The sequence below is a fragment of the Callorhinchus milii genome, unplaced genomic scaffold (genome assembly GCF_018977255.1).
Source record: "Callorhinchus milii isolate IMCB2004 unplaced genomic scaffold, IMCB_Cmil_1.0 Scaffold4, whole genome shotgun sequence".
Classification (NCBI taxonomy): domain Eukaryota; kingdom Metazoa; phylum Chordata; class Chondrichthyes; order Chimaeriformes; family Callorhinchidae; genus Callorhinchus; species Callorhinchus milii.
This window is the reverse complement of record NW_024704745.1, coordinates 52,421,483-52,447,505: the sequence shown is the minus strand read 5'-3', so window position 1 is coordinate 52,447,505 and position 26,023 is coordinate 52,421,483. Positions and strand designations below refer to the sequence as shown.

The 26,023-nt window shown below is 40.6% G+C and overlaps 2 protein-coding genes and 1 long non-coding RNA gene across 8 annotated transcripts in view; 2 read left to right on the top strand and 1 right to left on the bottom strand.

Annotated features, from left to right (window-relative positions):
• dcaf6 (ddb1 and cul4 associated factor 6) overlaps positions 1-9,570 on the top strand; it is a 63,183-nt gene extending 53,613 nt beyond the window's left edge. For 3 of the 5 annotated variants that reach the window (XM_007901764.2, XM_007901782.2, XM_007901792.2), the window contains 6 exons: positions 325-363; positions 5,963-6,101; positions 6,205-6,361; positions 6,832-6,920; positions 8,527-8,632; positions 9,096-9,570. In XM_007901764.2, coding sequence (XP_007899955.1) covers positions 325-363; positions 5,963-6,101; positions 6,205-6,361; positions 6,832-6,920; positions 8,527-8,632; positions 9,096-9,154 — 589 coding nt within the window. In that variant the 3' untranslated portion in view covers positions 9,155-9,570. The remainder of the gene's footprint in view (positions 1-324; positions 364-5,962; positions 6,102-6,204; positions 6,362-6,831; positions 6,921-8,526; positions 8,633-9,095) is intronic. The other 2 variants (XM_007901772.2, XM_007901802.2) reach the window with 2 other exon arrangements.
• Positions 9,571-11,974: 2,404 nt separating this feature from the next.
• Positions 11,975-26,023, bottom strand: part of gpr161a (G protein-coupled receptor 161a) — a 23,591-nt gene continuing 9,542 nt past the window's right edge. For both annotated transcript variants that reach the window (XM_042334634.1, XM_007901830.2), the window contains exons 3-6: positions 21,701-22,422; positions 15,185-15,289; positions 14,189-14,308; positions 11,975-13,420 (exon numbers count right to left, since the gene is read on the bottom strand). In XM_042334634.1, coding sequence (XP_042190568.1) covers positions 13,146-13,420; positions 14,189-14,308; positions 15,185-15,289; positions 21,701-22,422 — 1,222 coding nt within the window. In that variant the 3' untranslated portion in view covers positions 11,975-13,145. The remainder of the gene's footprint in view (positions 13,421-14,188; positions 14,309-15,184; positions 15,290-21,700; positions 22,423-26,023) is intronic.
• LOC121848917 overlaps positions 25,665-26,023 on the top strand; it is a 12,907-nt gene continuing 12,548 nt past the window's right edge. The window contains exon 1 of the long non-coding RNA XR_006085057.1: positions 25,665-25,767. This is a non-coding gene — a long non-coding RNA (uncharacterized LOC121848917). The remainder of the gene's footprint in view (positions 25,768-26,023) is intronic.

Sequence of the window (26,023 nt, the reverse complement as noted above, 5' to 3'; positions counted from 1 at the left end):
GCATTTGTTTAAAGCTGTAAGAAAAGACAAGGATATGACATTGTAAATTAAACCGGAATATTTTTCACCATTTCACTATAGGAAGCATATTTCCTGTCCTTTAGGATCAAATTCAAGTTGTGGTAGCTTACTCCAAAGCATTACAGATGCCATAGGAGATGGGTTGTCGGGACTCCTTATTAACAATGATTATACAATATGGAACTTATCAAAATGTTTTGTTCCATGATGTTGAGAGAGTGCTGTATATGTGGTCTCAGCATTATGACATCTAAGGCTGCTCATGTGTATAACCTGAGCCCTTATTCTTTTTCTCCTTGATAGATTTACTTTCAGAGGAATGGCAGTGGGTGATAGAATGAGGTAATTCTATCTACTTAACAGTACTGAAGATTGGAATTACTGGTCCTTCATTTTGCAGTTAACAGTTATTGTTATCAGTTGAAACCACATTTTTCTCATAACTGATGACCCTTGAAGAGACGGTTCTCCTTCTGTTTCCTGCATGTGTGCTCATTAAGATGAAAAGAAAATATGACCGTTTTCCTACTTTTGCTCAATGCAAATATCCTTAGCCATCTAATATTGAAATTCCTTGACTAAATATAATGCAGAGCTCCCTATGCATCGCTGTAATCTTTTTTCTCAACTTTATCACGCTAGTATTGCATTAGAATGACACGATCACCTCTAGGTTTTCTTTGGCCTTTCCTGAGAATGATTACTAAATAGTGCCTAATGTGTGGATTTGTGGTAACGAGGAATTGGGTTAAGACTGATTTTCCCTTTAACTGATGTACCATTTTGTTTGATAGTATTTGAACCCACAATTAATGACTGCATACTGTATCTTCTATCCAAGATTCAGTTTTAAACTTGAGTGTAACAGAAAACTTTTTAAACTTATTTACAAGTAATATTACTGTTTGCTTCCTCCTGTCTCCCTCTCTTTGTCATCTGTTTCATATTTGTTCCCTGTGGTTGTTGCCTAGTATTTGCTCACTATTTGCCAACTGCAACTCAGAACAGGAATTCCATAGCAAAGCAATTTAACTTTAAATGGAGATCAGCAACCTAATAGCCCTCCTGGGCCTTGCATTTAAAACTTGTTTTCAAATTTGATATTGTGCAGAATTTTGGAAAATTCTTAAAAATAACTATGGGAAAAACCAGCTTCCAATTTAAAACAAACTGAAAAAATTCTAAACTTCTGCACAATCTTCCATTGCAGCATTGCTCGATGGTTAAAACTAACCAGTTTGGTGCTTTCTCATAAAAGAAAAATCAATAGAAGAATCATATGCAGTCCTTAGCCTATGTGCCTTAGTCAGTTTTAGAATAGTGTAGATGAATGCCTGGGAGTAGGTAGCTCATCATGTTAACTGTAATACGTATCGTGACAAGAATAGAATGGGGCAAGGATACAAAATCTCAAGTGTGTATTTTATAAAAATAATTTTTAATTAATAGTTGTAGGAGTATTTTAAGAAGCACTTTCAAAACAATTTGTACCATGCTTTGGGTCAATTGCAGCTGTGGCCTATGCACATTTTCATAAGAAATGTAGTTAATGGAATCTGGAAGTGGTACATGACTCGAAAGAGGAATTGTACTGATGATTAAGAAAGTTTCAATACCTTTAAAAATGAATCTTTTAATGAATGTACTCTTAAAATGTCATAATGAACATTTAATAGAAAAGATTTATGAAATGACACTAGAATTCTCAAAGATTCACAACCATCCTGGCAATCTTACCCTTTGGGTAATTGCCCTCTCGGTAAAGAAACATTTCCTGCTGTTTGTCCTGAAATTGCCCTTTGTAGTTCTAAAACTGTATCCTCTTGTTCTGCTGCCTTGGCTCATCTGAAGGTATTCTGAGTTTATTTTTGCAATCCCATTTAAAATCTTATGCCTCTATTGTTTTGCCTACAAAATACAGTCTATCCACTTTACAATATATCCTTGGAAGCACTTTGAGATGTCTCAAAGATGTGATAAGGCACTGTATGAAATTTAAGGATAGATATTATTAGGAACCACCTGAGACTTCTCTTTTCAAGATTGAAATACTCTATCTTGTCAATCATTGTTCATTCCTCTAAGTCTGGGGATTACCCTTGATGCTTTCCTCTACACTGCCTCTATGGCTCCGGTATCGCCGTATTCTTTTCAGTGTATCTGTTATATTTTTTCACCCTCTTGATCTCTGTTGGAGATGCATTTCCACAAAGCTAGGTAAATAAAGTTGGTGTGCAAAGGGGGAATAGATTAATTGAAGACTGATAAAATGTTACATTTGCTGTTGGTAGGAGAAAAAAAGTCAGGTTTCCCACTCCGGATCACTACCTAGAACACACTTTTGGAAATGAAATACGTGTTTTTATGCATTCACGTATATTTTGACGTATTTAAGTAGAGATATGATCGGGGTCACCTGTGATGAATAGTGCCAACGCTCTCTCAGCGATTTGCTGCTACCCAAAGAATCGTAGCAGAGCACGAGTCTTGCGGCATGCAGCCTCAGAAAAGGAGGGGAAAAATTTGGAAAATAGTGATGTAGAGTCAGGAACTTTTAACTACTGTATTAACTGGCCATCTTAGGTCAGGATGTGCCTGGAAAAAGGAATACGGTCTCTTCAAACCTGATTGGTGGTCAATTTATTTGTTATCATTGTCGATCTTGACCCACTGCCCCTTGCACACATTCATTTACGCTTGTGGCATGTGCTCTTTTGTGATATGGATATCATTTATAGTGCTGTGCTGCTCTAATTTTTATCATTGAGTTTTAATCTGAAAAGTGATAGAATGAAGATACTAATGTTACCTTGGACTCAGTTTGCATGAAATACATTAACAGGCTAATGAAAATTTATATTTCAGGTTACATTGGAAGATTTATTCACAGTATACCCAGACTTGTGCTTTATGGGCATATTTAGAATTCCCGCTGGGCACTGCTGGTTTGCCAAGAAATATTAGTCTTGTTGCAACTATTATAAAATCCAGCTACAACCCTGCCTCTAAACATAATCTGAAATAACATAGTATTGGTCCGTTAGGTGGAAGTTGTTTAAGTAGAAATTTGGTCACTGATTATTTTAATTAAGCTCAAATAAACATTGTGAATTTTTGACTTTCATAGGTATGGAAGGAAGCTTCCATCCAAATATACCTCCATATCAGTCTTCACTGTAACAGTATCGTAGTTAGAATGGTGCAGGTTGCTCTACCCCATAAAGGTTTTACCATGTACCATTGTACAGAGCCAATGAAAGAGAAAATCTCTTTTGCTACTTTATCTAATTCTCTCTTTTGTTGTTCGGTTCCATTTTATTCTCTTCCTGTCTCACTATTGCCCAGAGTAATGGCTTCATTCCCGCTCGTTTCCCTCTGCTTTATGGATCCTAGTTCTCTTCACTGACCTTTTCTGTTCTCTAAACTAGAAAATACCTTAGTGTTTACAAGTGTGGATTCCTGTAGCTCAGTGGTTAGAGCACTCGCCTTGCAAGCAAGACACCTGGGTTCAATTCCAGGCAGGGCGAAACCTTGGGCAAGTTTCCTTACTCTGCACGCCTAATAATAATCCCTCCAAAACAAAAAACAATAATAAATGGTCATTTTCAATCCACGTCTGATTGTAGAACACTTGTGCACAATTGGCTGCCACATTTCGCCCACAAATATACGGTCAATTCACTTCACAGCATATTCTGTGAAGCGCTTTGAGACGTGTAGAAGACGTGAAAAGCGCTATATCAAATGCAAGGATTATTATTATTATGGGAATTTATTTTCCTAATTGTGGTAATGTTACTGCGTTGTGATAACAGGATTTATTTGCTTTTCACTATATCTACAATTCATTTTCTATCACCTATGAGCAGGCGAATGTCAGCCTTAAACAGTGATGGTTCAAATTTGTCTTCTGAGAATTGTTTTGCTGAAGTTTTATTACTGAAAACAGTCACACTACACAAAACAAATCTTCAAGAGTGGAAAGCTTAGTTTACATATTTAGCAAATGTTTTCCCAGAAACTTATTACTGCCTATACATTAAAAAAATTAATTGCTAAAGGATCATGTTAATTTTTAAACTTGATATGCAGTTTAGCCAGAGAACAATTGTTTCAAAAGCAAATGTCTAAGTAAGTGCAGTGTAGTTGATTTCTGAAGCTCCCCCATGACAGTATAACAATCAATGTCATGTTCACAATTGGTGCCAGTTGTACTGTATTGATAACACTAATCATGATCATGTATATTACAGCAGAAAGGCAGTATACAGTTTACCAGCATGACACATTATAATGTGTTGCTTAATTGCATGTCAACATTTTACTTTTGTATCTCCTCGTCTTGAATTCACGAACTGCTAACGTTTTGTTTTCTGATTGCGGGGCTGGAATGGCTGTACACTAGGCTATTAAATCAAGAAACTGTCATTTGTTTACTTAACATGTCCTAACTCATGCACAAAAATGTGAAGTTTAGGGAAATAAATATTGAAAAAAATTAAAGATTGACAGAAAGAATACTGTGTTTGAAAGAAACTACAGTATTGACTAGTTGCTTAATTCTTCTGGGTATTGCATAAAACCATGAAGTGCCTCACTTGATACTGTAATCTGTTTTACTGTTCAATCCCGGTTCTGGAAAATGACAGTATTGATTTTATGACCCAACCCTCTTTCAAATTCTGCCTTCTATAAAGTAACTTGTTTGGGGATTTGAGAAGGTTTTTATTAATATCCAAGTAGTGTGATAACTAGAATTGTTAAAAATATTAAAATTCTGCTTTCTAATGCATACTTGGTCTTTATAATATTAAATATTTAAACAAAGTCGAAAAACTATTGATTATAGATCAGAACAATGCAGTTATAAATTGACAACTGAATCCTAAAACTGGTGGCAGCTCATTCTGTACTCTTCACTAGGCTGAAGTGGTGATATTGTTACCTCAAAATATTTAAGATGAATGCAGTGAGTTACCTCAAAATATATGTTAATCACTGCATTGATCTTAAATATGTGCATTGGACTGGAGAACTGAGAACAGGTCGGTTACTGAAAACACTGCCTCACAGTCTGATCCAGCGATCAGGTATTCTAGATAGTGGTATATTCTGTGAAGCGCTTTGAGACATCGCGAAGACTTGATAAGGTGCATATCAAACGCAAGGATTATTATTACGTAATTAATTACTGGACAGTTCAAACTCTCTTCCAATTGCATCTTATTTTAAAGGCAAAACTAAACGTTGCTTCTTATAAGAGTCCATTGTGCATAATAGGGCAATAGAGGATTCCAGTATTGTAATGTGATATCATTATACTGCTGTTTAGGCTGCCAGATTTTGCTGCTAGGAACTGTGCAAATATAGCATTACATGGACCAGAAATTCAGAGGAGTGCAGAACACTGTTTTACATGCTACTCGTGGAGTCCTGTAGCTCAGTGGTTAGAGCACTTGGCTCACAAGCGAGAGACCTGGGTTCGATTCCCGGCAAGGTGAAACCAAGTTTCCACACGCCTAATAATAATCCCTCAAAAAAAATTAATAAATTAATCACTTTAATCCACGACTGTTTGTGGGACGCTGCTGTGCACAATTGGCTGCTGCGTTTTGCCCACAAATATACAGTCAATTCACTTTACAGTATATTCTGTGAAGCCCTCTGAGACGTCTAGAAGACATGAAGAGTGCTACATCAAATGCAAGGATTATTATTGAAGTGATCCTCCTGCACTTATCTAAATGAAGCCAGGAACTGATATCCCTTCAAAAGTTAAGAATAAGTCTGTTTTACATTACATAATTTTCTAAAAATTTTGAGTTTGTTTTGAATTATGAGCTAGATAGGCCAAGAAAGATAATTATTTTATTTTGCATTGAAACAACTAATTTCTTCTCGTTCTACTTTTTGTATTGAATTACAACCACCTGCCAAACAGGCGTTCTGCAGCTGCCCGTATCCAGGAGTTATTCAGAAGAAGGAAAGAAAAGAATGAAATGGAAGAACTAGAGGCTCAAAACATAAGAAAACCTACAATAAAAATGGTGTACAAAGGGCATCGTAACTCCAGAACAATGGTGAACCAAATTATTAAAACGCTTTGTTTTCTAAACAAATGTAAAAGGGATGCTTTTTTGCCATAGGGATGCACAATGATAATTGACTTTGTTTTGGATTCAGATCAAAGAAGCCAACTTCTGGGGTAATTATTATGTAATTAGTGGTTCAGACTGTGGTCATATATTCATATGGGATCGGCAGACAGCTGAGCTACTGATGTTATTGGAAGCTGACAACCATGTGGTAAACTGTCTGCAACCTCATCCTTTTGATCCAAGTAAGTAGTTGTTCGCTCCCCAAATAAAATTGGTATCTTCTCTTCTCCCCCCCACCCCCCAACCCCCACACACACACACCCACCTGTTGGGTGCCAATAATCTAACATTTTAGATATTTCAATGTTGTAGGCATAATATTAAATATGAGCATAATCATTATTTATTTAATTCTGATTGCCTTTTAGTAGTTATACGGAAATGTGATGTGCCTTTACTGAAGGTTCAAAGGGTAAATCTTTAGAGTGAAATGTTTAAAAATTCAAAGCAGAGCACATTGCACTGCACCTATAAGTGAATGGAGTACCTGATGTAGTTTGTTAAGAATGCATTATGTTAAGAATGCATTATGCAGCTTGTGATATTTTATTGATTGTGTCCAAATATTCAGTTGTAGGCCATGTTTACAGTTATGTTTGGTGTCTTTATTTCAGAATGTGCATTAGTTTGTAATTACTGCTTCTCTTCATAGTTCTGGCATCCTCTGGCATAGATTATGACATCAAGATATGGACACCACTGGAGGGTATGCCTGCCTTTGACAGAAAACTGGCAGATGAAGTATGTTAACTGTTTTATTACTATTTATCTTAAACACTTTCAAAATATGCATTTCTAAATTGGTAGGTGAAGCAATTCTTATGAAATTCAGTGTGATGGCATATAGTTAGTTTCTCTAAACTTATTTAAAACAAATTACTTTCTGAAAGTATTGTCTCATTTGCTAGCTGGTACTGCTGAAAATAGCTCAATAATCTAAACAATAATTTTAAAGGTGTGGACACAAATTTTAAATCCTTCTGCAATTTTCTTTTTTTTAGACGTTTGTTTTCTCTCTGAAACCATTCTTACTAACTCCAGACTGGCACCATCAGAAATCTATCCTGTTAGGTTTTCACTTGCTCCCAGGCATCCAGCAGTGCTACTCTGCAACCAGCAACTAGGCTTGTGATAGTTCTCCCTTCAATTTCCCCATCCTTCAGCAAAGGACATAGGATCATGACAACAAAGCTGAGATCAGTATCTCAACAGGAGGAGGGCTTGTTAGCATGAGTTCCATCCCACTTGGGCTAATGATCACATATCCTGCACCATGCTGCCACTGTAAACAGATCTACATCTAGATGTATTTCACAAATTGCTGGTATTCTTGGAACGTAGTATAGTATAACAAAGCACAGATTCAACAACATTGCTGTCTTTAAGATTCTAAAGGGGCGAGACGATAAAGATCACGACGGACTGTTTCAACGTTCCAGCATAGTAAAATCAGAGAACACAGGCTGCGATTGAAAGGGGGTAAATTCAGAATGAATCTATGCAAACACTATTTCAGTGAGTGAATAGTGAACCTGTGGAACAGGCTTCCTAGGGAGATGATTGAAGTAGGAAGTGTTGATTCTTTCAAACATAGATTAGTTTTCTTTTAGGAAATAACATGGGATATAGTACATAGGTAGTTTGGACATATATGCATGTGACCACCAGGAAGGTGGAAGGCAAACTAGATGGACCTTGGTCTTTTTTCATCTAGCATTTCTTATATTCTTATAATACATTAATAATGTTGGCTTACTTCGGATGAGACATTAAACCAAGGTCCCATCTGCCTGTTCAGGTGGACAAGAAGATCCCATGGCACCATTCAAAAAAAATAAGGGAGTTTCTCTTGGTGTCCTGCCCAATAATCTTCCAAATAAAACTCTCTGTGGCTCACTCCATGGCTGTTTGTGGGACATTGCTGTGCACAACTGGCTACTGCGTTTTGCCCACAAAATAGTCATTACTTTAATTTACAGTAAAATCCTGTGAAGCTCTTTGAGATGTCTCGATGTGATCTCAAATGCAATTACTAGACTTTGTCTTCTGGCTCAAATAGACAATATTTTACAAGCAATCTATTTATCGTGATAATACATTCATATTATTAGGACTATATAAAATGAAACCTGCCTATTTTTCAAGGTATGCGTTCATTTGAATTATTCCTTTAAGTCCTTTCATTATTTGAAATTGTATCAAAATTGCAAGGAACAGCGGTTGCATAGAACAGCCCCTGTGGGCTTCTGCTGACTTCTGCTAACTTAAATTCAATGTAAACATTTCCTTCATAACCAAAAAAAAGCTTTAAGTACTACAAATGGCTTCCTCCTTTTATAAATGATAGGTGATAAGTCGCAATGAATTGATGTTGGAAGAAACCAGGAACACCATCACAGTCCCAGCATCTTTTATGCTCAGAATGTTGGCTTCACTCAATCACATTAGAACTGGTAAGTGTTGCTGCACTTCATAGCACAAGTACTAGACTATTCAGTTCTCTAATAGTATCTTATTACTACACTTTGGAAACAGTTGCGTGGTCAACCTTCACCTGTCCACCCTATCCTCCTTGACTCAGAGAATGGTGCATTATCCCAGAGAAGGAAAAATTAGCAATTAAAAGTAAAATTAAATTTCTCTGTATTTCACTTTTTGAATTACTAATTTTCTCATCTGTCTAATGTCAGGAATTTTTCAAATTAGTTTTCTTCTGCACCTTCCACTGCTATAGATTATGGTTGTAGCTCAATTATGGTTGTAGACCCTTAAAAAAAACCTTCAAATTGGGTAGCTAACTGGAATTAAAAATACGTATAAAAGCAGCATTAACCTTTTTAATTCTGAGTGTTTCTGGATTAGCACCTAAGATAATTTTGAGTAGTATATTGTTACTATCTGTTCTCTGTTGCACAGATCGGTTAGAAGGTGACCGTTCAGAAGGGTCTGGGCAAGAGAATGAAGAGGATGAATAACTGATTTGCAGGCCGCAAGCACAAAAAAGCATCAAGAAGTTTGTATAACAGAAAATTCAGTATATTTTCCCTACAAAGCCTTAGTGTTATTTTAGTTCCTTTTCTTTCTGAAAACTAACTTTAATATGAAATTTTCTTGGTGGAAAATGTGTGCATGAATTAGGAAGAGGAAGGAGGCAAAGAATAAGTGAGGTGTTTCAATTATTATGTTTTGTGGATGAGAGTTGCTTGGAGGTTTCAAGTGCAATATATTCTCTAACGTGCAAATTCATGTGCTTGGATCAGTGTTAAGAGTGTGAAGATTTATTAAACACTAGAAAGGAGGGTAAAGGTGAAACCTTTCGATACCTGCTGTTATGCATGTACACTGATTAAAAAAAAAAGCTTTTTCATTAAAACATTGGTTGTTTTAAAAAGAAAGTGGTTTTCTCCATGTTTTGTGTGTATGCACATATTCAGGGTGAACACACATTTCAGGATTTGTTTTACTTCTAAATGGTTTAAGAGCAGTGGTGTCTAAATTTTTTTCCAATAAATGGACAAAAAAGGGCATTTTAAAATCTTTTTTCACAAATGGAGGAAGATGTCATAGTAGATTGATACTTCCAATCCTACTCCAAAGTCATTTTTGTGCAAGAACAGCAAAATTACATTTGAATAGAGCCTTTCACGTTGGGAGGACATCCCAAGGTGCAGAACAATCAATGTTTCGGACCCGAGCTGGGGGTTAGGATCAGGGAGAAGGAGGGTGACCAAAGGCATGGTCGAAGAGGAGGGTCTTGAGACAGGTCTTGAAGGAGGCAAGATGGAGGGACTGCGGGATGGAGTCCTACATGGGGGGGGCAGAGTGGCAGAAGGCTCGCTCACCAATGGTGGCGCAGGCGAGGTGGGGGACCTGAAGCAGGCTGGAGCGGAGCGGGCAGATTGGTGGAGGGTTAGAAGATGGCAGCGGTAGGGGGAAGCAAAGCCATTAAGGTGAGGACCAGGATCTTGAACTGCATCCTCTGTGTAATGGGAAGCCAGTGGAGGATGGGGGTGATAGGGTCGCGGAGCCTGGTGCGGGAGAGGACACGGGCTGCAGAGTTCTGGGTGACCTGCAGCCTATGGAGGGAGGAGTTGGGGAAGCCGACAAGCAGGGAATTTGCATAGTCGAGCCTCGATGTTATGAATGCATGTATGAGGGTTTCGGTGACTTGCTGTGTGAGACAGTGGCAGAGCCGGGTGAGGTTGTGGAAGTGGGGAAAGGTAGAGAGGGTGATGGCATGGATGTGGAGTAGGAAGAATAGTTGAGGGTCAAACAAGACCCCAAGGTTCTGGACTGGCTCAGTAAGGTGGAGTGTGCAACCATGGATGGTGATGCTGTCAGTGCCTGAAGTGTGGAGGTGCTGGCGGGAGCAAATCAGGTGGGCCTCGGTCTTTATGACTTTCAACTGTAGAAAGTTAGCTCTCATCCAGGTCATGATGTCTGATAGACATTCTGTCAGGACAGCAGTGGTCCTGGAGTCAAGGGTGGAGGCAGAGAGATAGAGTTGGGTGTCATCTGCATACATGTGGGAAGTTGACCTCATGTCTGCAGATGATGTCACCAATAGGGAGCACGTAGACATTGAAGACGAGGGAATCTTCCAAGGACAGAGCCCTGAGGAACTCCGCATGCGACGAAGAGGAGAAGCCGTGAACGTGGTGTGAGAGGTAGGATCTGAACCATTCAAGGACTGAACCATGAAGGGTGAGAGGAGAGGTGGTGGAGAAGGATAGTGGTCAACGATGTTGAAGGCAGCAGATGTCCAGGAGATCTGAAGAGCTTTGTGCCGGAGGTGGGGCAGTTAGAGTGGCTGCCTGTTCGACAACAGCAGCGTCTGCCACGGTCGGCATGATGGAGGATTCGCAGGCTAGGGCAGAAGGACGCAGTGAGAGGGTCGAGCAGGGATAGGAGGCGAGGAGGGCGGGGAGAGAGAAGGGTTGAGCGGGAGTAGTGGAGGGTGGGGGACCGGGTGGAAGCATTTTTGGGAGAAGCAGCTTGGGTCAGTGGCAGCAGCCAAAGTATGCACCCGAGTCTAGGGGCGGTGAGGCGGTCAGCATGGTCAGTCTGCTGTCATGGGGAAGGAGGGTGCGATAGTCATCGTGAATCTAGTCTCAGAGTTTTGAATGTGGCGGGCGGAAGTCATGTCGTGCAGCAGTCGACTGGTGATTCGTTGAATTCTGAAATGGCTGTGTTGGCGCCTGGGCCAGCGGAGGCTACGGATCCCGAGTTGGCTATGCACTGCCGGTAGGTAGGCCTTGGTCTCCACGTTGGATCTAGTTCCTGTTGGGGTGGTGCTTCAGGCCCTATGCCAGTGTTGTCCTCGATCCCCACTCCAGAAGCACCTACTGTGGGAGGCCGTGAGCCCTAGAGAGCTCCTCGCCTGCAGACCTCAGTCTCCCCTGAGTCTCGGTCTCCACTCCAAGCACACCCAACGCGGGAGGCCTTGAGCCCAAAAGCTCCAGGCTCCCTGCACTGCTCCAGTCGCACCCTGTGGTTCCCACCTATCTGGATTGCAAAAAACGTTTTCTTTTTTCACTTGTTTTTGCAATACTGTTTGGGGCTGTCCTCACAACGCCAGCCTCCTGTCCGACACCATTTTGTGTAAATCTTGCCAAGCATGTATTGTGTACAAAAACTATGATATTCACCCATTATAACTGAAACTAAGTACTTCAATTTTTTTGCCTTGGTACATGTAATACCCCTAGATGTCAAAACGTCTGCTGAGTTTGAATTAAGATGGCTGTGGAAAAAGGCACCAGAAAGGGGTTATTCACACCCACAAATCTTGGGAGCTAGCAGGTGGAAAGCTGAATTAATGGCATCAAAAAAAATCAAATCTTTTTAATAGATACAACATCTGAATGAACATTTCTATAACTTTCAAAAGTTTATTTTAATATAAAAGATGGTGACAAATTCCATTTGTTCTAATTGACTAAAATTCTCACATACATTTACTTTAGTAGCACATGATCATCCTTATTTATGAACTACAATACACACTTGAAAAAAATAGCCCTGCAGAGTAGCACATGGTTTGGAAATAAGTAAACTAGACACTTGATACTGAGTGCCTGCAAAACACCACAAGGACACATTTCTATATTCAAGAGCTATAATTTAAATGTTGTAATCCTTGTGTTCTGAGCTGCATGTAGTGGAAACCTATGGACTCTACAACTTTCCATAACCATCCAATAATATTCACTACTACTAAAAATGAAGCATTTGCTCATTGCCTTCTTGAATGTTTGTCTCAGTTAGAAAAATCTGAATTTCTGTATTAAGACAGTGAGCGGGCACGTGCCGATAGACCAGAAATGCTCTCCCTCACTTCTAATTGACTAATCTTAAATTGGTATTGCTTCCACCCTTTATCTTTAATCTGAGCCACACAATTTTTGTTCTCAATTTATTCCTTACCACCCCCATCTCTCATGCTTTTAAGATTTTCTGCATTACTATTGACTGGAACGAAGTGAAGCAACCCATCTCCCACCAGTTTATGGAGAAACCTTTGTAGAGTGACATGTGGGTACTACTCTAGCAGAGTAACAACAATTCTTACTGCATCAATCGTGCACTGAACAGGACATCAATAATCCATCAAGCACAGAATACCACTGGAGGTAAGGAGCATGAAGAAACTTCAGAATTGGCACATTACCAACCTTCTCAATTTTTTTCTGTCAAAGTAGCTTTGTCTATACATTGAACTAAATTACAGGAAATAACTTGAAGATATTCACTGATGATAGCTGTAAACACACTCTCTTTGGTTTTTCCAACCTTTCAGTGCACTATCTAAATCTGAATTGTTTTACAGTCATTTCCTAGTCTATATCAATAATTAAACAAGTGTACAGCAGACTGAAGCATACGAGTGGATCTCTTTAGCATTGATGGTGAAGTAGAGGTTAATGCCATGTCTTTTCCATATGGTAAGCGCATCTTTTGGTCCTCTCAAACATTTTCTTCTGTGCCATCATGAACTATTCCTTCATCAATACTCTCCAATCTCATTCTCTGACCTGCAGAGACTCTTGTTCCTCTCTGGGTTCCGGTCCCCCCAGGAACACCTGTGATTACGGTAAATAAATCTCCAGACAAACTGCTCTCTCCAAAGAGGCTAATTTTGGCATCAGTTTCAATAGCTTTGGCCAAACTGGAGGCAAAACTGTCCAGAGATTTGTGAACATCTGCTTTGATTTGCATGACATCAGGCTGGTCAGCTTCTTCTGCACAAGAACAGAATTGGAGATGATCAAAAAAATTTCACAGCAGCAAATGGATTTATTCACTTGTATCACTAGCAGAAAGGCTGTCAAAGGAAAGAAAAAAGATTGCATATGTTTTTCAGGTGCCCTCACTAATGAGTTGCATTGTGTTGTGCTACTACTGTCTGAAAATATTGGATGCAAACAGATCAATAAGCAGGCAGAGAAGAAGATGAAGACATAATGGATTGGGCTGATGTATCAGACAGAGAATCAAGGGACCTCAGTAACCTCCAACATGAAGAAAGCACAAGATTGGCATTCCTTTTAAAGTGTCATTTTTTAAAAAAACTTGTGGAAAGTTTCCATTGAATTTATCAAACCATATAAAATACAGTACCTAGACTGCAGGAAACCAAAAGCAGGTTATTCATGAGGCCTGATATTAGATTGGGTCAGAAGGTTCAAGTCCTATGTTGATATTTACAGTGTAGCTGACAATCCAGTAAACTACTAGGGGAGCTCTGCATTGTCAGAGGGTCATCCTTTGTCTCATCTCCCTGTACAGGTGGATGTTAAGGATCTCATGATACTATTCTAAAAGACGAGGAAGTCTTTCCCAATGTACAACAGATTATTTGGTCATTCACCTTATTCCTGTCTGTTGGATTTTGCAGGTGCTAAAGACTCACACAATTCCTACAAAAACAATACACTTGACAGTAGACTAATATCTTGGGAAATACTATGAAATGCTTTCATGTAAGATACTATAAAACATTCCCATACCTTGTGGTTCTGGGAGTTCATCAATTGTCCCAGAACTTCGCCTCCGATTTGAGCAGTTGCCGTGATGAGAGAAATGAGACCCATCTGAAGTGAAATCCTCTAACAGCATTACATCAGTGCCTGAAATATTGTGATTAGATCAATTGGTATTTGATTATAAGAACACACTGGTACAACAAGGAACATAGTCAATATATGTACATATATTTTGTTGTATCGAGTAATACAAAATGCAATAGTATCGGATTGCCTGATGTGTGTGTCAATGTTTCCAACGTGAATGCTCAGATGAAATGAGTTTTTTTTAATGATTTTGAAAGTCCAAGGCAAATGTCATTTTATACTGTATTAACAGTGATGGTTCCCATTGGGGTTGGCAATGGAATGACCTTTGCCTGGGAGCACTGACATTTGAAGTTCGTAGGAAAATAAAAGTAGACATCCTGTTGAGGAGATACTGGTAGAGTAATCTTCCCATACAGTCTTTTAGTATTGATAGTACAAGTTAACACAGATTAAATAAGCAGTGACATACACTGGAGGAAAAACAACATTAAAAATTTCATGGCTAACACTACTTGTGCTCAAACAGCATTTGTCAGCATTGACACTGGGTGACAACAGAGCTTCTGCCTCAAAGTGCTCCAGGTTCAGGCAATTCAACTGTAATTACTACTGATCATACAGCTAAATTAGACAATGACATCAGAAAATGAATCAAAATCCACACAAGGGAGGATACATTTCAAAGTTGTGCTTTCTACAATGTAGAACTCCATTTAAATAGACAGAAAGCAATTAGCAACAATGGAAATTCAAAATACCACATTTATATTGATGCCCACTTTCCAAGTGGTTTTGACAGAAGACTTTGATGAGTTTTCACATAAGGCTATATTTCATTATCCTCCATGTTTAATTTTCTGCTGCAAGAAAGTAGATTGATTCATTTAAAGATCACCAGCAATAGCCAAGAGAAGTGGAAGCAACAATTACCTGAGTCTTGAGACAAACTGAATCCAGTGTCTCCTGTACTGCTGCTGTGTCCCAGTGGTTGTCCACCAGCCATCAGAGCCGTCAGATGAGGAGAGAGACCCAAATCTGTCCAAAGGATAGAACACAATGTTCATAGGATGTTCAGAACCAGTTGCTTTTATTGGAGGAAAAATATTCTCAACGTGTACGCAGTAAACAAAGGGGATGCTATGCACGGTCAGTCAGTAAATCTCACAAAATCTTACTGAACTAAGTATTTGCATTCAACAACCCATTCAATATCATTTATGTTCATTCCTAAATATAGAGATTTACGTAAATTCTCTTTATAGAACATGCAAGTGACCTCAGCACCCATGTAATAGGTCTTTTGTAGGGCCACAGAGAATCTTAGCAACACACCATAGCAACTGTGCGGCTCACCAACCCACAAGGCTTCCAGAGCTATCACTCCACCTCCACTGAGTCTAACAAACTAATGCTATCAGGAGATGGTTCACATTGCTCAGCACCTACATAATCTAAACCGTGTAATGCTGTGATCTAGTCTCAAATCCAGCAATCCAATTATTGTATAAAACCCGAGTCAGCCCACCAATGCAATACAGGAATAATCTCATTGATATTAGTTGCTCTGTCATGCTTCTGTATTATTCTAAATATCCCTTGAAAATACCCATGATCACAATGAAATCCATGAATGACAATTATTTGAATTAACATGATCTACTATACACACACTCATGAAACATTCACCTCTCTCACACACAAACAATAGGCGCAGTCTTGGATGAGATATTAACTTGATTTTTTTTTAAAACTCCCCAAATTAGCGACATGCATCTGTTTGTGCATCTGAGAGGGCAGCAGAGTTTTTTCTAAATTGTTGGCTGATCTGGAGAAGTGAAGGCATTGCAATTCATACTCCTTTGACATTTGAACAATCTCCGACTGGCAAATCAACAGTCATCAACTTATGCTGCAAAAAAAANTGGAAGACTGTTCTCAAGCCACTGCTCATTACTTTTGGTCAATCGTTTCCTCTTCTCTTGTCCTGAAGATGCTGGATTTTGCCTGGTTTGGTCCCAGGAGTGTTACCAGCACTCTGGAACTTGACAAGTTATCATTCTTCATGTCTGATCCCAAACAGCAAGTGTCTGCAAGCGATTTGATCATGGAGGGTTTTGCTGCATAGGTCAATTCTATCCTCACACACAAGATGGTTGGATTAGCTGATCTCAGACAGAGCAGCTGTTTTGCTGCTACAAATTGACCATAACATCCCTGAACCAAAACAGCACAATATGTTGTACTTGTATAAGGATCGATATTTTGGAGAATGTAAAATATAAATATAAAATATACCCCTAGAAACAGCTCACAATCCAACCAAATCATTTTTTTGCCTATCAATGGTTTGAACCTCAAAAAGACCTAACAGCTGCTAAACAGATAACTTCCCAGAAGACTAAGGAAGCGCTCTGAGACGCTACCCTGTGTTGGAGGGCGCTATATAAGTGCAAGTTGTTGCATTGAACTGCCCATCTGGAAATGACACTGACATCTGGGTGGTTGTAGGCAAACACACTTTCCTTTCACTTCTTGGGTATGAGTTTGAATCAAATCCAGAATGAGGGGTTGAAGGTCTCTATTTCTCCCTCTGTGACGGCTTTAAGCTTTAAGGGTTCTTAGAGAAGTCTTATCCGAATGGCTCCACAGCAGAGTGTCTCAATCATTTTACCTGGATCACCCGGATGAAGTTCACCACCTGCTGCCTCGACCCCCTTCTCACCCAGCTGCTGGTCACTCAACTCCCCCCTTCTCTCCCCCCTGCTGGCCGACACGGTCAACCAGTCTCTCTCCTCAGGCTCCGTTCCACTCACCCTGAAACCCGCTGTAATCACACCCCTCCTCAAAAAGCGCACCCTTGATCCCTCTAATCTCTCACACTACCATCCCATCTCCAACCTACCCTTCCTTCCTAAAGTCCTGGAACGCATTGTTGCAGGTCAACTTCGGTCACACCTCTCTCTCCACTCCCTCCTCGAGCCCCTGCAGTCTGGTTTTCACCCTCTCCACAGCAGAGACAGCGCTTATCAAAGTCACAAACGACATTCTCTCTATCTGTGACCAGGGCTCCCTCTGCCTCCTCGTTTTCCTGGATCTCTCAGTCGACCACGCCATCCTCCTCCATCGGCTCTCCTCCCTCATCCACCTTAGTGGGACCGCACTCGTATAGTTCGAGTCCTACTTAACCAACCGCCCCCATTTCATCTCAGCAAATGGTTTCTCCTCCCACCCTCACCCAGTCACCTGCGGGGTACCCAGGGCTCCATCCTTGGCCCTCTTCTTTTCTTGATCTATATGCTCCCTCTGTATGCGGATGACACACAAATCTGCTTTGCCTCCTCCAGTACCAATTGCAGATCCGCCAATGTTCTATCAGCTTGTCTGGCAGACAACAGGGCCTGAATGAGTTTAAACTTCCTGAGCTAAATATGGACAAAACGGAAGCCATACTCCTTGGCTCCTGTCAACATCTTCACTCCTGCAGATCTAAACTCCTCAACCTCCCTGGGCTCTCCCTCAGACTCACCGAACCAGTGCACATCCTAGGCGTCCAGTTCGACCCCCAACTGTCTTTCCTCCCCCACATCCGGTCCCTGCCCAGGACGGCTTTCTTCCACCTCCATCACATTGCCCGCCTTACTCCAAACGCTGCCGAAACCCTCATGCATACGTTTGTCACCTCCCACTTGGATTACTCCAACCCACTTCTCTTTGGTCTCCCCAGCTCCACCATTCACAAGATCCAGCTTGTTCAAAACTGCCACCCACATACTGACCCAGACCAAACTCAATACCCACATCTCACCAGTTCTGGCCAGTCTCCACTGGCTAACCATCACTGAACGGATTGACTTCAAGATCCTCACTCTCGTGTTCAAATCTATTCACTCTCTGGCACCTCCCTACCTCTCCGACCTCCTCACTCCACCACCCGGTGCCTCCGCTCGACTGGCACTGGCCTCCTGTTCCTCCCTCGCACCCTCCGCCCCACTATTGGAGGTCGTGCTTTCAGCCACTACGCCCCAAAACTCTGGAACACTCTTCCTCAATCCCTCCACCTTGCCCCATCTCTCCCCTTTTTCAAGTCCCACCTGAAAACTTTCCTATTCGACTGTGCTTACAGCCACCTCCCCTCCCCCTGGCTCGGAGTCAGGCTCCACCAACTGTTAAGCGCTCTGAGATGCTACCTTGCGTGGAGGGCACTATATAAGTGCAAGTTGTTGTTGTTGATGTTTACACAGAAATAAGCACTTAATGGTCAGTCTTACATAAGCCATATGGACAGTGAATGTGGGAGATGGAAGAAAGATACATTGTGAGTAAGGGATATAGTGTTCATAGTTGACCAAGCTTCAGTGCTGATATTGAATAAACATTTATGAATACCGATATTCCTGACCTTGAGAAGAAAAAATATTTAAAAATACAAGTGTATATAAATGACTATCTCAGAGTCCCTCTTTGACCGCGCCTTTGGTCATCTTTCCCCGTCACTCCCAACCTGCCTTGGTCTCCATCTCTCTCAAATCCAACCCCCAGCTTAGGTTGCAAACCCTTGACTGTCCAGAACCTTGCCATGTCCTCCTGACTTGAAAAGCGCTGTATAAATGCAATTTGTTGTTTTGTGGAGCGTCCTCTAATTTTCACCATTGTTGCAGAGTCAACACAAAGCTCAGCTGTGCTTATAGATTAAACGTCTTGTTCGAAAGCTTAAAATTAGGGCCACAAAAACACAGGGATCTCCTAAAATGATCAGACTTATTTAGTTTAATAGCCTATTTTAATGGAAACATTTCAGAACCTCAAACTGCTGCAGGCATATTGCAACTTCAATATATGGTGGAGAACTTTAGTGTATTGGTTAGAGCACTCGACTCACAAGCGAGAGTATCTGGGTTCGATTCCTGGGCCGGGCAAAACATTAGGCAAATTTCCTTATTCCACACACCTCTGTTTACCTAGCAGTAAGTAGGAACCCGGTTGTTAGTCGATTGGCAGATCACTTTTATGGGGGTAATAATCCCCCTCAAAATAATTTAAAATAATAATAATTTGGTCACTCAATCCACGATTGCTTGTGAGACGCTGCTGTGCGTGAAATTGGCTCCCACTTTTCACCCATAGAATAAACAGTGAATTCACTTTACAGTATATTCTGTGAAGCGCTTTGAGACGTCTCGAAGATGTGATAAGGCGCTATATTAAATGCAAATATTATTATTAATAGGATGTATTTACAAAGTGTGCAAACAGCATGCTCACATGATAGCAGTGCAGTAGACAGATTGTCCTTTCCCCACCCCTGCCGATCACTCCCCACCCATTCAAAGGCAGTAGGGCTCAAATTAAGAACTTAATGGAGGAGAAAACAAACATGCACCATCTTACAGCATGGCACTATGTTCCTCTGATGTGCAAAACGCTCCAGCCTCGACTACTCCAATGCCCTCCTCGCTGTTCTCCCCAGCTCCACCACCCACAAACGACAACTGAATCCGAACTCCACCACTCATATTTTCACCCACACTGAGCTCCACATCCCCCATTCCTCGACAGGCTCTTCTGGCTCCCTATCACAACGGATCAATTTCAAGATCCTCTCGCTCCACTACAAATCCCTTCATGCCTTGGCACCTCCTTACCTTTCTGACCTGCTTTCTCCCCACTCCACTATCCCCTGCCTTCCCTCGACTGGCTCTGGCCTCTTTGTCCCTCATCCCCTCTGCTCCACCATCAACAGCTGCGCTTTCAGATTTTATGTCCCGAAGCTTTATGTCCCAAAGCTCCCCTCCGCTTTGCTCTCTCCATTTTAGATCACGAGTGAAGACCCTCCTCTTCAACCGTGCTTACGGTCACCTCCTCACTCCACCCGGCTCGGCATCAGGCTCCAACACTGTCGAGTGCTCCGAGTCACTGCCCCGCGTGAAGGCCGCTATATAAATGTAAATTTTGTTGTTGTAATTCGTAAACAATATCTTGTGCTTCATGCATCTTGGGGCACTGCAATTATCACCAAAAGAAGCAAACATGCTTCCACAGGATCTCAGTGAACACAGGTTCATATCGGCATCTCAACTTCAACCTCTCCATTTGCTAAAGGAGCACCTTTCAATACTTTAAGCAAGGATAGAGGAGCAAGTCTTCAATTCACGGCATTCTACAAATAAACGATCAGAGTTCTTAGATGGATAAAAGAAAAATGCCCCTGTAGTCCTATAAAGGGTTAACAAAATACTGGACTTTTGTTCGGAAGACATCAAAAAATCTTGGAATGATTTGATATGTGGATAATAATAACAATAATCCTTGCGTTTGATATAGTGCCTTATTATGTATGTCTTCGAGACGTCTCAAAGTGGTTCACAGAATATACTGTAAAGAGAATTGACTGTATATTTTGTAGGCGAAAAGTGGCAGCCAATTGTGCACAGCGGTATCCCACAAACAGTCGTGGATTGAAGTTATTATTTTATTTTTTTTGAAGAAATTATTACCCCTGAAAAAGCGATCTGCCAATCAACCAACACCCGGGTTCGTATTTAACGCTAGGTAAACAGAGGCGTGTGGAGTAAAGAAACTTGCCCAACATTTCGCACTGCCAGGAATCAAACCCAGGTCTCTCGCCTGTGAGGCAAGTGCTCTAACCACTGAGCTACAGGATCCATCCGCTTGCCTCAAAACTTCTCTACAATCAATTATTTGTGACTAGATCATTGTCAAAGCACCTGTGAGAAGCTCCAACTCTACAAATTATATATATATATGATTATATATACACACACACATACATAGACAGGCAGTGTGTACATACACTTTAAATAAGTATTAAAACTGCAGGGCATAATTATAATTTCTACTTCTGTTCAACTATATATATTCAAGCAAATTGTTCCCCAATTCTCTTCTGCTCCCTCCCCCCATCATACCCATTCCTTATTGATTCTTGTAATGTGCAAGTCTGGTGCCAGGATTTCACCTTAATAATTACATTTTCAAACTCCATTATTCATCTGGCTCTACCTTGTAGCAAGCTTCTTTCTGATGAAAGAATGAGACTGCACAGCATTTGAGAAAGTCTTGTCAAAAAAAATTGCAATTTCAGTAATGATTTTCTTAAGGAATGTTCTATCAATTGGGCAAAGGGCACAAGGATAACTGACTGTTCAACTGCAAGCAATTCCATGAGAAACTGACAAACCAGATGGTTGCGAAAAAAAAGATTACTGCTGCTTTAAATCTATGGAAATAATGTTTTATTTAAGAGGCACGTCACAGAATGTCCCTTCAATCCACCCTTCAATACCTTCCAGCTCTAGGTACTCTTTACTAATCAGTGTCCTAAAGCAATGAATTCAAAACATTGACCATGAGGGGAGGGGGAGCAAGGAAATAAACATATTTTCTATCACCACCAAGATTTATATCCAGTCCTGTTTTCTAGCTTACCTGTGATGCGATTGGAGATGCTGAATAACCTGGAAGTCCTCTGACGCTGAATAAATGAATCCCTGTAGTATCTGTCCCCAAAGCACATGCCCAGCAGCTCTTTACGCACGGTTTTATTCCACAGTCCATAGATAAGTGGATGGCAAATAGCACTAGTGAAGGATAACCAAGTTGCCAGTGTTTCTAGCCCTGGCGAGACACTGCCTTTGCCATGTAGAGCTTCAGTGCTAATCACCATCATGTAAGGTCCCCATGTGACAATGAAGGCACCAATCACAATCAAAATGGTGCTCAGGGCTTTGCACTGGTTGGCTGAATACACAATATTTGGGATTGTGTTCCTTCTGCTCCCTGAGGAAGAGGCAGAAGAATTGGAATTTTTCCGGCTATCCTTACTGGACTCCTGCACAGCAACAACCGTTCCACAGTGGATTTTCCTTGCTTTCATTCGGGCCACACGGAATATGAAACCGTAGCAGACGAGCATGGCCAGGAACGGCAGCAGCACACACCAGATCTGCCAGAAGGCAGTGTAGCCGGCCTCTCTGTGCCAGGAGGCTACGCAGGTCCACTTGAACTGGTCGAACTCAAACATGGACCAGCCGAAGAGAGGGGGGAGGCATCCGATCAGCGAGTGAAGCCACACGTACATAATCACGACAACGGCGCGATTTCCAGTTATTTTCATAGGATAAACCATTGGGTAGAGGACAGCGTAGTACCTGCAAGGGTTAAATAAGAGTTTTATACAACACAAAATAACATCTAAGCCAGGACCGGTTCTCAGTATTTCAGACCCCGGTCAACCACATGTGCAAACTCCCATATCTGAACACAATCCCTATGATTAAGACTCTTAACACTATCCTATGGTGGAAGAAAATTATTAAACTGTTTCAAGGGATAAGCAAAACACAAGCAACATTTCTGAAACAACAAAAAAGTTAAAAACAACAACAACTTGCATATATATAATGCCCTTCATGCAAGGTAAAATCTGGTAAATCCCCAATTTCAATTAGTTCCCCAAAAATCGTATTCTTAGATTTGTTCCCTGTAAAGTTTTTTTTAATTGTTCGATATGAAGTAAAAGTATACTGAAAAGGTTACGAAAAACATTCTGGCAAACAGCAGCTCAGCACAAAGTGAAACATTTTGGAGTTTACGTTTGTTCAATAGTATTTCCGCACTGAAGCTCTGCAGCGTTGATGAATATCCAGAGGGAGAGACTGGGGTCCCCAATGGCACTGTCCAGGCTGACGCAAGAATAATGTGGCAAAGCATCAGAGGCTCCTGGAACTCCAGAAAAGGAGTCAAACACCTTTGGAGATGATGGGGGCAGAGGGGAGAAATAAAGGAACAACGTAGCATTGTTTGAAGTGATACAATTTGGAGTACCATCTCAATATGATCCCACTCTCCTCTCGCTTCCAACATTGTGTAATCTAATCTCCACATCTGGTGCGAAGATACATTTTTATACTTAGAAAGTTAAGAGGTTTTTCCTAGGATGGACATTGTTAAAGCTCAGGAAGAGCCTGATGTCCTGAATCAACTCCCTTTCCACCCTCTTCCCCCCCCCCCCCCAGAATGCATGGTTGGAGCACCAATGTGCTTCCACATTGCAGTTCAAAAAAAGGGAGAGGAGGGTTGAAATGAAAGAGAAACATAAATCCATCCCTGGTCTCAAAAGCTCATAGGTGTTGCCCACATGGTAGTTTTTTTTAAAAAAACATTCATTTTCTGCCTGCTAATAATTAAAAGACACAAACCAAAGAACTGCACAAGTTGTGTCTCTTTTCATCAAAGAAAAAAAAACAAGAATCATTGCTTTAAGATTTTCTAGAGTCCTCCCAAAAGGAGTCCTCCCAGCTGAGTATAATGTCTAAACAAAATGTCTATTTGTCAATCTATATTCCATATTGGATCCTTCGGTTGCAAGCGAAGCTGCAACGGGTACAGCTAGTTAATAGATAAAATGCTTTCAGCAGTGAGTGCTCAGGGCATAAAGGGTACCTAACTTGGAGGACTTCCTCAGCTCATCTGAGCCAGAGCTGAACAGATGGAGTCAATGCTGAAATGGGGCAAGTTACTAATTGCAGCCCCAGCCAATGCTAATTCAGTTCCCTGAATTCAGCAACATTTCTTAACTCTTAAAACAATTGTGCGAGTGTAATTATCCTCTTTATTACTGTTGAAAGCTTACTTACATTTAGGGGGATGCAAAACAAGAACAGAATGTATTTTAAGTCACAGAAAGCTCTGACGTTTGAGCTGAACATGCACATTGATCTATCTTGGGGCTAAAAACAGGCACTGAACACATTTTTAATGTCACTTGTCATTACTAATTTACTGGTAATGGCAAATCTATTTTCCCAGAGTGTGACTTCCTGGACTAATTTCTTCACCAACATCCAAAGAATGAGAAGATGCATCCCAAGCCAGCATGATGACATCTTTGCATAGGTGCAACAACAACAAAATGACATTTGTATAGTGCCTTTCACGTCAGGAGGATGTCCCAAAGCGCTGACAGTTAGTGTTTTGGGCCCAAGCTAACACAATTGTGACACATGCATTGCATCAATATGCTTCCATCCTGCCCACCCGACTATTGCTGCTACATAAATCAGTGTCGCAGAATTGGGGACAACGTACTGGAGCAAAGTTGATATTTCCCGAAGTCTATTCCAGTTATTTTGGAAACAGTTCATAGAAATAAATAGTTCCAAAAGTCTTACCCATGGACATACAATGTCATATTTGGAACTTTCTGAAATTTCTAACAGTAAAAGCTGGAACTGCACTAAATACCATCACTAGAGGCTTAACACCTCCACTTCCTGCTCTGGAACAGCAATGAGCCAGGAGAGATCTGGTGGGCTCTGGAATTCACCAGCAAGAATCTCAATTACACTGTCTTCAGACATTGGAAAGGAGATGTTGCAAAGATCACAGGGACGGTGGGTCTCACCTCGTATCAGGCAACTGAGTCTTTTGGAGATGGACTGAAATTCACCTCTCCTGTAAAACTGTGTTCATTTACATTTACCTTTAAGTACAGGAGTCTGTTGTAATTTATTGGAAGAAATATATTTACTTCAGAACACAAACCACTGCTCTCTTCAACAATAATAATCCTTGCATTTGATATAGCACCTTATCACTTTGTTGAAATGTCTCAAAGAGCTTCACAGGGTACATTGTAAAGTGGAGTGTTTTTTGTGGATGAAATGTTCCACAAACAGCCCTAGAGTGTGTGACCAGTTTAATTTGGGAGATTGCGCATCAGGACATTGGGAGAAACTCCCTCCTCTTTTTAAATAGTGCCATGGGATATACACGTTTCGCCTACAAGTGTACAGTCAATTCTCTTTACAGTCAATTCTGTGAAGTGATTTGAGACGTCTAGAAGACGTGAAAAGCGCTATATCAAATGCAAGGATTATTATTATTAACTTAAGTTAGACTTGTAGTGTGAGTGCGAAGACTTCACATACTTCAGCAGCCAGGAGCACACAGTCTTGTTGTTCACCTGAACCATGATGACCCACCTGTGGAGTAATTAAAGTTACAAAGTGAAAGCCTTGCTATATAGGCATATTGAATGCTAACATGAGCTCTTGGAGGGGACTTTTTTCAATTTAAAAACTTTGTTCTTATTGATCATGTTATTGTAATTCAAATTAAATTATTGTATAAAACACTTGGAGATGTTTTGAAGTGATGAAGCACTTCTGTCAAAGCAAGTTCAAAGCAAGTATATTTGTGTTTAATATTATTGTTTAGTTGTGGTGTAAGTGTTTGTTTGGGATCCATACAGGTTCTAATGATGGAATGTAACAGGCAAAAAATAGATGAATGCTCTGTGTTTCAGGGTTGAAAGTAGAATCTAATTATTTACACTACCACTGCACTTTTACTCATGTCTATTGAATTTGTTTCTAAATGTTTTAAGGTTTAAAGATGCTGAAGGACGGGTGCAATATACAAATCTAATCTCAAGCATGAACTGGAGGGAATACCCTCTCCCAGCTTCAGAAGTTGCACAGTACCCCAGCAAGGTAAAACACATGTGAAATGCTTCAATGCCTAAACTCTGATACAAACGTAATTGTTTTACAGTATTACAATGCTATTTAGATTTTTGTCTTTATAGTATTAATTGAGGCTGACAGATGTCACTCTTGTATGATCAGTTGTAATTGATCTGTACAGGAATCATATCTCATCAAAGCAAGACCTACTCCTTTGGATCCCAGTTCCTACTATCATTTATTTGTGGAATCCTGTAGCTCAGTGGTAAGAGCACTCACTTCA